This window comes from Scyliorhinus torazame, chromosome 9, assembly GCF_047496885.1.
Source record: "Scyliorhinus torazame isolate Kashiwa2021f chromosome 9, sScyTor2.1, whole genome shotgun sequence".
NCBI lineage: Eukaryota > Metazoa > Chordata > Chondrichthyes > Carcharhiniformes > Scyliorhinidae > Scyliorhinus > Scyliorhinus torazame.
Genome location: NC_092715.1, coordinates 86,784,955 through 86,800,394, shown reverse-complemented (window position 1 = coordinate 86,800,394; position 15,440 = coordinate 86,784,955). Strand labels below are relative to the sequence as shown.

The following is a 15,440-nucleotide window of genomic DNA, read 5'->3' as shown; positions in this document are numbered from 1 at the left end:
AGAAGGGGAAAACCACTCCGGGAGAACCCAGAATTTGAATTAGAGATCCAATTGGAAACAGAAAACCACAAGTGTTCAAGCAGTTCTGATCAATACTCATAATTCGGAAGTGTGTGTATGCATGCGTAACTAACAGGGCTATAAGGTAAAACTGATAGATTTTTGTTGTCTCAAAACTGTCGGAGGTTTGTATATCGGAAAGTAGCGAAAGCCGTACCAGTATTTACAGCACCGTCTTAGCTCCCCTGTTCCAAATTTAAAAGAAGCATTCGGATAGGAAAGATGGCAATGCAGCGCCTAATGAACCCCGAGGAATTTGCAGTCGTAGCGACCAGCAGCAGTAGAGTGGGACAATGTCCCATTTGGGAGGAAGAGATCAGGAAATATCTCAAAGGGACAGGATGGCCCCTTTGGAATGAATTCTGTGACAATGAGGAATCAGGTCCCGGGAGTATAGGACATACTTGGTGGGAGAACCTGAGCGAGATCCACAAAAAGAGCTTAGGGAAAGCTCGCAAGCCGATGGCAATCGTGTCCTGCTTGGCACAATTGCGAGGCACAGAGGAGGTCGTTAGGACGCTCCGGAAAGAAGTTGAGGGCATACATCGGATGAGTAAGGTCGATGTAAGCGAGGTAGAAAAGGAGAATTTAGACTTGAGAAGGAAATTGGCAGCAAAAGATGGAGAGATGGATGACGACAAAAGGGCTCACCAGTCTTGTCTGCCGCACTTAAGCAGCTTCCAGTCTCAATACGGAAAGGCCTATCAGGACACGCAACGTGCAGTCCTGGTACGAGAGGAAACGGAAAAACAGGTAGAGGCATTACAAAAACAGTGTAGTGACCTCAAGGCAGCATTAAGAACACTCCATGCTGCCACCACAGAACAAAAACAAAGCACATTAGACCACGCAAAGTGCCGGAAGCAGATTGCAGAGCTGCAATCGCTGCTTTCTGTTCAAAAAGGTTTTCAGGCAACCTTTGGAGAAAGATTAGATCAGGAAGATGGCCCTGATTGGGAAGAATTGAATGAAACAGCGCAGAGATATGTTCAGGGAACATGTGCGCAGGGAAAGCCACAAAAGAGAAAAGCGCCCCAACCCCCCACACAGCAGATAGTTCAAGCTCCAATGAACCCAGTAACCACCCACCGCACAGCCACATCGGACGATGCGGAATTTCTATATTCCACCCCCTTAACAGTGACCCAATTACGGGACGCGTGCGATAAGATCACACCGTTCCTCCCCACCTCAGACCCCCACTATTTCTTTGCCACAGTTCAACATCAGGCAACCATGTACGATGGATGAGCGAGAGCATGTAAAGCTCACCGTTTTAAGTTCAGACCAGTCAGTAGCAGCAGCCCTTCCCGACCCACAGAATGTAGGAGGCACCCTTGCAGAAATGCATACCGCGATCCTGGATGCGATCGGGTATAACCGGGGTGACCCGGTAGATGTCCTCAACAAATGTAGGCAAAAGAAATCCGAGCACCCCACAGCGTTTGCTGGACGCCTGTGGATTCATTTTGCAGCAGTCTTTGGAGACTTAGACTGTGCCCATTTGTCCCCAGACAACATGGCCAAATGGACCCGTACCCTTATCTCCCATGCCACAGAAACAGGACAGAAAGCCTGCGCGAGTTATGATCCCTCAGAGGAGGCCCATAACGAGAAGTGGGTAGTGAAAAGATTGTCCCGCGCTTGGGAGCAATCTGTTCAAAGTAAACCCTCAGTTAAGAATACCTAGGAAAAGCAGGCCGGCGCAGATATGCAGGCAGTAAAGACAACACACCACGACCCCGCATGGGTGAATGAGGGAAAGAACAGCCCCCCACCCAAGTCACAGGAGTGTTACAACTGCGGACAGTTGGGACACTTCGCAAGAGAGTGCAATGCCCCTAAAAGGCCACAGAGAGCCCAGCAGGCGGGCTGAGTAAGAAAAAGACAGTGCTCATTCATAGCGTTAGCGCCCGTTCAGATCAGCCGGACTTGACCGGAACGGACTGGCGGTGTACGGGCTCCCCCAGTTGGATCTGCAACACCCTTTGGGATAGGTCCGGACGACCGGTAGTTGCAGCAAAAATTCGGGGACAGCCCATCGAATTTCTATGGGACACAGGAGGGTCCCGCACCACAATAAATTCCTCCACCCTGTTTCAAAAAGACACGTGGCCCTCTACAGCCACTATCACCCTCAGCGGCATTACAGGCCACTCACAGCAGGGACACATCACAGCCCCTGTACCCATTCAAATCGGTAACATCACCACCAAGCACCCCGTAGTTTTAGTTGACCTGCCACACACAGCAGAACACATTCTGGGAATCGATTTCATGAATTCCCATAATCTTTCATTCGATCCAGTCAACCAGTGTGTCTGGAAGATGGCAAAATCTGCAAGAGCCCCCGCAACGCTCAACATAGGACAGTACATAAACAAAATTAGCCCAGTAGACAAATTTTGGTTCAACCCGATCACGCTTAGTACGGACAAGCGGGTTAGGGCAGTTCTGCAAAAGAACAGGGCAGCATTCGCGACCCACAAGCACGACTGTGGACGGATGACTGGCTCCGTACAAGTAACAGGACCTGACCCGAGACCCCAAAAACAGTACGGATTTCCCCAAGAGGCAGAGGGAGAAATCTCCAAGGTAATAGAAAGCTTATTAGAGCAGGGCGTACTGAGATCAGTAGCCTCCACTAATAATGCCCCGATTTGGCCAGTGAGAAAGCCCGATGGATCATGGCGACTGACCATCGATTACCGGGAACTCAACAAAGTCACCCCCGCAGCAGCCCCCACAGTAGCAACAAGTCCCGAGACCATGCTCAAGCAGGGACTCAATTCCCGATTCTTTACGGTTTTGGATGTCAGTAATGGATTCTGGTCCATTCCATTGGCAAAGGCGTGCCAGTACAAATTTGCCTTCACCTTCAAAGCACAGCAATGTACACGTGGACATGCCTGCCACAAGGCTTCCACAACTTCCCCTCCGTTTTCCACCGACAGCTGGCAAATGGTTTAGCCAAATTCACTCGCCCCGAATGTCTGGTTCAGTATGTAGACGACCTACTACTGCAGACAGACACCAAGGAAGAGCACATTGAGCTTCTGTCCGAACTCCTGGAACTCTTACACTCAATCGGTTGTAAAGTCAACCCCAAAAAGGCCCAGATTTTGGAAGAAAAGGTGATATATTTGGGAACAATTATCACACACGGTAAACGCGAGATCGAGCATAAAAGGATTGACTCGATTGCTAAATTGCCCCTTCCCCAGAACGTTTCAGCCCTCCGGTTGTTTTTAGGACTGGTTGGCTACTGCCGAAACCACATGGACGGTTTTGCCAGCAAGGCAGCACCGCTCTCAGACCTCCTAAAGAAAGGAGCTCCCTCGGAAAGGCTTCCGCAGCATACGGATGCTGTGGACTCCTTAAGACAGGCACTCATAGCAGCCCCCGCACTACAAGTTCCAGACCCGCTTTCCCCTTACGCCATAGAGGTAGCGACCACAGACTGCACCCTTTCAGCCGTGCTCCTCCAGGAATGGCACGACCAGTTAAGGCCTGTAGCTTACGCCTCCAGACATTTAGATGCTGTGGAGCAGGGATTTTCAGCCTGTTCTCATCACAATTCTCACCGAACACACCCCCACCCAACATTTACTGGACGGACGACTCAAGGACGGTGCAGTAAGCCAGATTAGAGCAGCGAGATGGACCCTTCTCTTGCAGGGACGGGACATCCCTGCGAAAAGGACAAAGACGCACACCTATTTAGCCGACAACTTACAGTACCCCGGAACCCCCCCATCAATGTGAGATTATCTCTCCACACCACGACACAGGCCCCTTTATCACTAAAACACCCCCCAGAAAGATAGGTAGTTCAACCCAGAGCCCCCAGCACACGGACACGTGTGAGCCCATAAAGATCTATGTGGATGGATCGTCCAGTCTTGGATGGGAAGTGCATAACAGGTTGCGGTATCTATGTCGAGGACGTGCAGGGACGCTTATTAAGCGTGACTTGTTCCCCGCAGTTCAGTAGCAGACTGGCCTGCGGGGGAGAACTCCTGGTTCTTATACTCCGCCTATATAGGGCGGAGCTAGAGGTCAACAGCCAACCAGGACCCGGGATCTGTCAGCCAATGACATCACGGCTTCACAGTCCCACATGACCCCTAATGCATACTACCACACGCGCCCTCGAGGAAATATCGTGAAAACTTCCAGGACACTTAGGCGAGCAGGCAGCAGAGCTCGCGGCCATCGCGTATGTAGTGGAACACCCAGATTCCTTCCCCAGCCCAGCAGACATATACTCGGACAGCCTCTATGTCTGCAACAGCCTCACGGAATTTCTGCCCCTGTGGAAAGCAAGAGGATTTCTTTCCGCAGACGGAAAACCCCTCCCCTCAGCCCCATTGCTCCGTCACATTTTAGACAGAGCCCAGAACAGGACTTTCGGGGTAATCAAAGTCCGCAGTCACCATCGTTCCTCCCTCCCTGGAAATGTGAAAGCCGACGCACTGGCCAAAGCAGGTTCCAGGCATGGATACCTTTGGACACCCCCCGAAAACGCACCAGTGAATGCAGTTCAGGTCTCACAGACAAAGATCGAGGATCTAGTGCAGGCCCAGACGCAGGACAGCAATCTCAGGGAGATTGTAAAAGGAAAATATCCAGCTCCCTATGAGAGGTTTAGAAATGCACTGACCACACATGACGGTGTGGTGTTAAAAGACACCCTTTATGTGGTTCCTGAACAGGACAGGAATCAACTGATTTGTTTGTTCCATGACGGTCATGGACATCAGGGAATTGATCCCACTACAGCCCATCTCAAGCAGCTTTGTTGGTGGCCGAATTTAAAGGAAGATGTAAACCATTACATAAAGAATTGTCTTATCTGCACCCAGAATAATCCGGACAGATATGCCAAAAAGGCTCAACTCAGCCACACCCGACCCGTTAATGGCCCCTGGACTAACCTCCAGATTGATTTAAAGGACCATTGCCCCCTTGCAGGAATGGCTATAAATATGTACTTGTGGTAATTGACACATTTGAAAAATGGGTGGAAGCATTCCCAGCCCGCACAAACACGGCAAAATCCACAGCCAAGATTTTGACCCACCACATCTTTACAAGATGGGGACTCCCCCGCAGCATTGAATCCGACCAAGGCTCCCATTTTACGGGACGTATCATGCAGAACGTCCTCACGATATTTGGCATCACCCAAAAATTCCACATAGCATACCACCCACACTCGAGTGGTATCGTGGAGCGCATGAATCGGACCCTAAAATCCACCCTCAGAAAAATGGTCGAGCAGAACAACACCAGTTGGGACTCAGTCCTCCCTTTTGCGCTGACGTTTTTGCGTAACACAATTTCTACTTCCACAGGTTACACCCCACACACTCTCATGACCGAACGCCCCATGAAAGGCACAGAATTTTTGTTAGGTTTGGACTTGACCAGCCCCGAAGTGACGGCCCTCACACACGAGAAAGCAGTAGAACAATTAGTGGAAAATGTTAAAACGGCTCAGCTAGCAGCCACAGTAAAATTGGGCACCAGAAAGAAACAGACAAGGCTTGTTTCGACAAGACAGTGCATGCGACTGAGTACAGTATAGGACAGCAAGTTATGCTCTCTGTATATAACCCCAGCACATTCCTGTCACCAAAATACTCGGGTCCGTATTCCATTGCGGACAAAGTAAGCCCTGCCGTGCATAAAATAAAGTACCCCAATGGTAAGACTGCGTGGTTCCATATAAACCAGCTGAAGGCATATGGGACACAGTCCAACCACGCACACCTTGTCATGCTCGACGCAGCACACCACGCCCCGCCCACAGCCAACGTAACCCTACCAACCCCCACCACGTCCAGCCCAGCCACGGACTCGACCTCGACTCCGAAATATACACTCCGCCCCGGAACGCCCACAGACTGCAGCAGCAGAGACAGCGACTGTGACTCGGACGATAGCCACAGCACGCCTCCCTACTATCCCCATGCAACAGGACCCACACCCAGCGATTCCGACTACGATCCGGGTGATCCCTTCATGATCACTTTCCTGAACAAACCCCATCACCGACCCCCGAACTACCATACTGACCCCGATTCGGTCCCCACACAGCTCGACACCAACTATTGGCACCGAGATAACTCGTTCCGTCTCGTCCGCAACGACGAGAGCAACCCCACCTCACACTATGCAGCCCTTTCAGCCCTGATACACTCAAGAGTGTGGCACCCGGGAGAAGAGGACGACCTTGGGTCTGACTCCCAAACCGAAACCCCTTTGCGACCCTGTTCGCAACCGAGAACTGAGGTGTCCAGATGATGTTTTAAAAGGAACCGCTTGGGAGAAGTGTTGTCCTTTCTGATGGAACCTGCAGAATGTTTTTTGTTGTTTGTAAGTTTGTTAAATGTTGTATGTCCGACAGGAAAAAAAAATTCTCACTGCCCCACGCCTATTCGGCCGAAACCTCTGAGGACTTGCCTACAGAGACTCACCATTGCCAGACACTAGTTCAGCAGAAACCTCTGAGGACTTGTCTGCAGAGACTGGTTAAGGAACCAGCCGCCCGTTCGTAACTGCCCTTCTGGTTCTAAGATAGAACCACTACGGCAGTCCCACCACGATGACTACATTTTTTGCCCGTTGTTGTCGGTTGCTCAGGCAGTGGAGAAACGGCTTGGGACCCGCCCTGCCTGGGAACCCCCCCTCTGGTCAACTACGTTCGGGTAGGAGAGGCATTGGTAGCCGTCCTACCTGGGGACTCCATCCAACTCTTACCCGTCACGGCCCATACGCACCTCATTTTGGAAATTTTAGTTCAAAAAGTTTTGTTTTGTTTAGTAACCTTTAGGTTGCCAACCACATGCTATTTACATCCTGAAACATTTGGATGGTAAATTGCACAGTCTGCGAGACGGCTCGCACTGGTTCATTATTGGGAAGTGTGTCTTGTCCTAAAATTCGATTTTTGAAAAAAAATGAGGGAGTCACACATAGTGACCAATTATAAAGGGAGTAATTGGCACTACAGGACAGACACACTATCGTACGAGATATTAAACAAAGATAGTTACAGACACTATGCTTGTTTCCACAGAACTCCAGAAGCTCCAGGATCGGCGAAGAGAAGGAAATGAAAGAGAAGAGCCATGAGGACTTCCTTCACATGGATCAGCATCATATTCATGGACCTTTGGTTGCGCGTGAATGCGAACCCCATGACTTCAAGCCCCCCAGTCGTTAATGTTTCACTTCCCCGCAGTACCCAGAGCCCAGTCACCAGGGACACCACATCATCTTGGTGTGCCAGGTTTATAACCTGGTGCTCTCTGTCCTATGTAATAGAAACATTACTGGTATTAGCGATACTCTGCTGCATAGTGCAGACTATGCGTCTACGGAAATGGAGGAGAGCCTACCACGCTCGAACCCCGGTATATAGGATCAGATCTCCTATGTTCGGATACGACCAGACCCCGACCCCCGCGATCTATAAAAAAGTGCATTCACTTGCGTTTATTGTAAATAAAGAAATGTAAAGAACTGTTCATGAGTAAATTGTACGATCCTGAGATTGACTGCCAAGCCAGGAAGACTGATGTATAAAATGCTCTGATTTTGTTTGTATGGTTGAGGAAGTTAGGATGATGAAATGTTTAAGTGAGTGTAGTGTATTAAGAATAGTTAGAGGTTCCCAGTTTATTGTTTTATAATGCATGTCCCTATTTGACATAGCGCCCTTAGAATTGTTAGTTAAAAATGTTTTTGCATAGCTATGGTCAGTGCAGAGGCCATGAAGGACGTGTCCCCCCCAGGTCAGGGAATGGAAAGCAACATAGTTATGTGATCCTTCACGCTTCGCGTTAGGATCACAAGGAGGGAATGTAGCCAGTTAAAATGGCTAACTCCCGATTTAAAATGGCTAACTCCCGATTTAAAATGGCGAATGGCAAAGGCTGATGGGAAAGTCAGCCAACAGGACACAAACGAGCAGCTGCAGGTTGAGTGTGTATTTACCTCTGGAAAGGCCAGACAAGATCGATACCAGCAACCATCAGCATAACAAAACACCAGCCATCTGCATATTAATGAGCAATCCCCGGGAACAATGAGCAACATTTAGACACATAAAGCAAAACCAGACTCTTTGGCGCCAGCAGAAGCCTACACAATGGGAGGTGAACGACCACCTCAGGACCGCCCATCAATCAGGGAACCGCTCCAGCATTGGAGAAAATCGAACCAAGTGATTGGGACAAAGTCCAATCACTTGGAACCAGGTACAGGGTCCGCCCCGAAAGGCGGGAAGCCCCTGGGGACTATAAGAATCAAGCCCAAGTTCAAATCGTTCTTCTTGACCGGGTCACTCAGCAACGCGAACCAACCCTTGACAGCGACCGGTTCATCCGCTGCCGATATGCAGTAAGTCTTACTTCAACGCTGGCTACGAGATAGGCGCTCCTAGCTATCAATCTGTACCAACTTCGAATTCCGCAGGCTCAGAACCTGAACGAAAGGCCATTCGTTTCCCTGACCTGGTGGGCCAGTTCCAAGTTAAGTATTGGCCTGTTAGCTGTAGAAGTAGCTTAGACGTAGAATTTGTACATGAGTAGTGATTACTGTGTATAATAAATGTGCTTTCATTTAAATCTTACTCAGCGGTGTATTGGATTATTGATCATTACTCGGACTTGAACCACGTGGCGGTATCATAAAGATACCTGCCGACTCAAGAGCAAAGGTGATAAAACAGAGCAATTAAACTAAGGCAAAAGTTAGCAACAGTCTAAACATGAGGGAGAACATGTTTTCTTTGCTACAAGGTTTGAGAACGAGAAAACACTGATTTAAGGTGAATACCAAAAGTACCAGAGGCGGGGATAGATTCAGTTGTGCTTTTGAATAGGGAGTTGAATAACTATCTGATGAGAAAGAAAACTGCAGGGCTATGGGAAAATACAAGAAAGGCAGACTAGTTGAGTTGCGCTTGCAGAGAGCTGGCCAGGACTTGATAAGCCAAATGGCTTCCATTTGTGCTTGAACCACTCTTTGATTCTATCATTATACATGTCTTTTGACAAAATGGACACAGTCCAAGATGTGCAGGTTCGGGGGATTGGCCATGATCAATGCGCGGGAGTGGGCCTCGGCAGAGTGTTCTTTCGGAGGGTCAGTGCAGACTCACTGGGCTGAATGGCCTCCGTCTGCACTGCAGGGATTCTATGGACAAAGGCACAAATTAGATTTTAAAATGTTTTAGAAGCACAGAATGATATTTCCACATAATTAACCATCACCACATATAATAAATCAATACCTGTCATTAGTAGATTATATGCATCTTGCTTTGATATCTTCCCATGAAACCAGCTGGAGAATAAAAATTAAATTACGAAATAAGTTTTAAAAAAAACATTTTTGCTTTATCATTATTACCTATAGAAGCAGAATTAGCTTAACCTTGCAGGCTGAATGATGTGGAAGAGTGCACTACAAAAGATGAACGATATGTGATATTCACCTCTGGTATAGCTTGCTGATATATTGGAAAGTTAAAGTGCAGTGTGGCATGGCTGCAGGTCACGTGTTACTCACATGGCAAATAATTCAGATACATTTTCTCCAGTTAAGATCGCAGAAATCAGACAGCCTGGACAAATCTCATACATGACAGACTGCACCCAGGCTCTGCCCTCGACATCCACCAGTATTTGACTGCTCAAGTTAAAAGGTCTGTTTTTTTTTCCCTTTCAAAGAGGCTCGGCTGCATTCTGAAATTGTAATGCCATCTTCACGCACTTAGATTTTTGTCAGGATTACGATTAGTTATTTATGCAAGGAGATGAGATGAAATTGCAAGCAATTACTGAAATTTTAACATCTCGAAGAATTAATTGAATAGAAAAAGAACCATCAGTGCTTTCTAGACACATGTGGCTGGATTCTCTGCACCCCGACGGCGGAATCTTGGCTAGCGCCAGGGCGGATAATCCATTTCCCCGCACAGAATCGGGACCGGTGCAGGTTCCCCGATTCTGCAGGCCCCGAAAAGCAGTGTACTCAGAGAGTATGCCACGCTGCATAGCACCTACCTGGGGCCATTGCTGGAGGCATGGTCCGCCATTCTCCGCCCCGACCGGCCGAAGTTCCGACGGCATGGATCTAATGTGGTCCTCCAGGTCAGGTAACTAGCGTGATGGTTATGGACTCAGTCCCCGGCCGCCCGGGTCGGGGTCGGGCCGATCGGAGGGCGGGGGTTTATATGTGGCCGGGCAATGTTTGTGCGGGCGATCAGGGTCGGGCGCGGGACTGATCGGGGGGGGTCTATTTTTAGTGTCTATATCCGCGTTCTGAGTCCACCATGGAGCACAGCGCGGCCGCTGGAGGTTGCCGCCGTGCTCATGCGCGGCCTCCGACCCGGAAGTGCGGGGCCCGTATCTGCAGCAAAAACGACTGGCTTTATGCCGGGACCCTGCTAGCCCCCTGCAGGGCTAGGAATACGTGGCCTTTTCAATGGCGTGAAAGTCCACCGTTTTTACGACGGCATTGGGACATAGTCTCAATAACGGAGAATCCAGTCAATAAGACAGAGAAGCAGAATTAGGCCACTTGGCCCATCGAGTCTGCTCCGCCACTCAATCATGGCTGATATTTTTCTCAAGCCCATTCTCCTGCCTTCTCCCCATAACCCCTAATCCCCTTATTAATCAAGAACCTATCTATCTCTGTCTTAAAGACACTCAATGATTTGACCTCCATAGCCTTCTACAGATTCACCACCCTCTGGCTGAAGAAATTCCGCCTCATCTGTTTTAAAGGATCGTCCCTTTAGTCTGAGATTGTGTCCTTTGCTTCTAGTTTTTCTACAAGTGGAAACATCCTCTCCACGTCCACTCTATTCAGGCCTCGCAGTATCCTGTAAGTTTCAATAAGATCCGCCTCATGTTTTTAAACTCCAACGAGTACAGATCCCGAGTCCTCAACCGTTCCTCATACAACAAGCTGTTCATTCCAGGGACCATTCTTGTGAACTTCCTCTGGACCCTTTCCAAGGCCAGCAGATCTTTCCTTACCACGGGCCCCAAAACTGCTCATTACTTCAAATGGGGTCTGACCAGAGCCGTATACCGCCTCAGAAGTACATCCCTGGTCTTGTGTTCTAACCCTCTAGACATGAATGCTAACATTGCATTTGCCTTCCTAACTGCCAACTGAACCTGCACGTTAACCTTAAGAGAATCGTGAACAAGGATTCCCAAGTTCCTTTGTGCTTCTGAATTCCTAAGCATTTCCCCATTTAGAAAATAGTCTATGCCTAAATTCCTCCTTCCAATGTGCATAACCTCACACTTTTCCACATCGTATTTCATCTGCCACTTCATTGCCTACTCTCCTAGCCTGTCCAAATCCTTCTGCAGCCCCCTTGTTTCCTCAATACAACCTGTCCCTCGACAGATCTTGTATCATCTGCAGACTTAACAACAGTGCCTTCAGTTCCTACTTCCAGATCATTAATGTATATTGTGAAAAGTTGTGGTCCCAGCAGACCCCTGAGGCACACCACTAGTCACTGACTGCCATCCTGAAAAAGACCCCTTTCTCCACACTCTCTGCCTTCTGCCAGTCAGCCAATCCTCTATCCATGCCAGGATCTTACCCAACACCATGGGCTCTTAACCTATTTAACAATCTCCAATGCGGTACCTTGTCAAAGGCTTTCTGGAAATCTAAATAAATCACGTCCACTGGTTCTCCTTTAACTTCCTTGTTACTTCCTCAAGAACTCTAACAGATTTGTCAGACATGATCTCCCTTTGACAAAGCCCTGCTGACTCAGTCCTATTTTATCATGCACTTCCACGTACTCCGCGATCTCATCTTTAATAACCGACTCTAAAATCTTACCAATGACCGAAGTCAGGCTAACGGCCTATAATTTCCCGTCTTCGCCCTCCCTTCCTTCTTAAATAGTGGTGTTACATTAGCCACTTTCCAGTCCTCTGGGACCTTTTCTGCCTCCAGTGATTCCTGAAAGATCACCACCAATGCCTCCACAATCTCCTCAGCTATCTCGTTTAGAACCCTGGGGTGTAGTCCATCCGGACAAGGTGACTTATCCACCTTTAGGCCTTTCAGTTTACCCAGAACCTTCTCCTTAGTGATGGCCACTACACTCACCTCTGTCCCCTGATTCTCCTGGAGCTCTGGCATCCCACTGGTGTCTTCCACTATGAAGACTGATGCAAAGTAACTGTTCAGTTCGTCTGCCATTTCTTTATTTCCTATTATTACTTCTCCAGCAATGTTTTCCAGTGGTCCAATATCTATTTTTGCCTCTCTCTTACCTTTTATGTATTGAAAAAAACTCTTCCTATTTTCTGTTATATTACTATCTAGCTTGCACTCATATTTCATCTTCTCTCCCCTTATTGCTTTTTTGGTTGTCCTCTGTTCACTTTTAAAGGCTTCCCAATCCTCTGGCTTCCCACTAATTCACGCCACTTTGTATGCTTTTTCTTTTGCTTTTATGCTGTCCTTTACTTCCCTCGTGAACCATGGATGCCTTGTCCTCCCCTTAGCATGTTTCCTCCTCCTTGGGATGAATTTCTGCTGTGCCTCCCGAATAACCCCTGCCATTGCTGCTCCACTGTCTTCCCTGCTAGGCTCCTTTTCCAATCAACTCTGGCCAGCTCCTCCCTCATGTCTTTGTAGTTACCCTTATTTAATTGTAATACCGTTACATCTGATTCCAGCACCTCCCTCTCAAACTGCAGGGTAAATTCTATCATATTGTGGTCACTGCTCCCAAGGGTTCCTTCACCTTAAGATCCTTAATCAAGTCTGTCTCAATACACATCACCAAATCCAGAATTGCATGTTCCCTACCACAAGCTGCTCCAAAAAAACATCTCTTAACCATTCCACAAATTCCATTTCTTGGGATCCACTACCATCCTGATTTTCCCAGTCCACCTGCATATTGAAGTCCCCCATAATTATTGTGACATTGCCTTTTTTACATGCTTTCTCTATCTCCTGATTTAGTTTCTGCCAAACATCCTGACTATTGCTAGGGGGCCTGTACATAATTCCCATCAGGGTCTTTTAACTTTGCGATTCCTCAACTCTACCCACAGAGATTCTGTGCCTTCTGATCCTATATCGCTCCTTGCTATCGATTTAACTTCATTCCTCACTAACAATGCAACCTCGCCCCCTTTGCCCATCTTCGTGTTCTTTCGATAGGACACATATCTTTGTATATTTAGATCACATCTTTGTGATACTCACATCGTACCGGCCAATTTTAATGTGCGCAACAAGCTCATTTACCTTGTTCCGTATACTGCGCGCATTAAGGTACAATACACTCAGTCCTGCATTGATCGCCTCCCTTCTCACACTTGACATCTTTTTTGCTCTGCCTGAGGGTCATGTTGTTCTCTTATTTTTGTTCTCTATTTCCCCTTCAGTTATGGCACCTTCTAAGCTAACGCTCTGGTTCCCACCCCACTGCCATACTAGTTTAAATCCTCCCGAGTGACACTAACAAACCTCCCAGCCAGGATATTGGTGCCACTTGAGTTTAGATGCAACCCGTCCTTCTTGTACAGGTCCCACCTGCCCCGGAAGAGATCCCAAAGGTCCAAAAATCTGAAACCCTCCATCCTACACCACTGGTTTAGCCACCGTGTTTAGCTGCACTATCCTCCTATTTCTAGCCTCACTGGCAGGTGGCACAGGGAATAATGCTGAGATTACAACCCTAGAGGTCCAGCTTTTTAGCTTATTGCCTAACTTCCTGAACTCCTTCTGCAGGACCTCGTCGCTCTTCCTGCCTATGTCGTTGGTATCTATGTGTACTACTACCTGATGCTTATATATCTTGGATGAGAAAAAGCCAGCAGGTCTATAAGTGTTTACTACTATGATTGAGGAAGTGCTTCCCTGTTAGCATAGCTTGAATATTGAGAGCTTCATGTCTACCACAATGTGATTGCAAAGAGGCAAGCAACTGCTACAGAAGCTCCACCTCTGACTGCTGAAATCACTATTCATGGGGAAGTGGTATTTGTTCTTGCTGAAACAGGGCTAACAATCCAGTGGCCTGAAGTTCAGTTCAAATCCCACCACTACAGCGGGAGGAAACTAAATTACTTAATTGTTTTTTAAACTAAGAAAGATGCTGATGAAACAACTAGATTATTATAAGTAACCATCTGGTTCACTCTTCCTGCAGGGAAAGAAATCGGCCGTCCTTGCACAATCTGGCCTGCGTGCGAATCCAGACCCATAGCAATGTGGTTGACTTTTAAATGCCCTTTGAAATGGCCTAGCAAGCCACTTATTTGTATCAGCTACAGAAAATTTGAATAGCAAAACTGGAAAGGCACACAGCACTGATGGCATCAGAAACGATAAAGGCACACCTACCCAGTCGACCTTGCAAAGTTATCCTCATTAGCATCTGAGAACTTTTGCCAAAGAAATGCCTCGCAGACTAAACCAACAGACTAACATGGTCATCTTTACCGAATCATAGCGTACAGTCAATGACCCAGTCTTCTCCATCGCTATTCCTGGTTCTGTTATGCCAAGGGAGCGAAGACAGGGATTATAAACTCTCCAAGAAGAAAAAACTGCAAAGCTGGTGGGACAATGTTTAACTCAATAATCATTTGTGGGACTCAGCAAAGTGATCAGTTTTGTGGCGGTGCAACTCTGGAAGATTGAGCTTAGGGAACACATGTTTGCTCTGTTGAAGAAACAGCTGAGCTTAGACAGCATTTTTTGCGTATCTTGGGATGAGAAACATCAAGTGAATGCTCAGAAATTTGCCAGAAACAAACCATTTGCAACTGTGCTAGTGCCAAGTGAGAGCCTTTGTGTCAAGTTAGTGGTAACACACTTCACTGATTTATGTATCTGTCAGGATATTGCTGGATAAAGGAATAATGAGAATTTGAATTGTCTTACATAGAACAGTGCAGCACAGTACAGGCCCTTCGGCCCATGGTGTTGTGCCGACCATTTATCCTAATCTAAGATCAACCTAACCTACACCTCTTCAATTTACTGCTGTCTTCTTGAGTTTGTGTGGAGATGTTGCCAACTTTTTTGTCTGGTGTAATATAGTTCACTTTTCCTGTTTCAATAAATATTTTAATTCTATTCGACGTTCCTGTGAATTTGTTCAATAACTTTCCTCCACGATTCCTAAAGGTTTTTTGGACCCATCAAGCCAGGCTTCACTCTGGGACCTGACTTGTCCAATATTGAAAAAAGCTGGGATTGTAACAAGGGGGAAAAGTCTACTTGATCAAGCCCTCATCGATCAACTTGTCATGGATAAATCTGTCTACGGCATTATTGGTAAGTGATTACCGTACAAC

General features: G+C 47.5%; 1 protein-coding gene across 1 annotated transcript in view; it reads right to left on the bottom strand.

Annotated features, from left to right (window-relative positions):
* The window catches only part of LOC140429358 (ras GTPase-activating protein 1-like), a 374,654-nt gene that overhangs the window by 237,599 nt on the left and 121,615 nt on the right, over positions 1-15,440 (bottom strand). Inside the window, exon 7 of the mRNA XM_072516226.1 lies at positions 9,365-9,417. Within this exon, the coding sequence (XP_072372327.1) occupies positions 9,365-9,417 (53 nt within the window). The remainder of the gene's footprint in view (positions 1-9,364; positions 9,418-15,440) is intronic.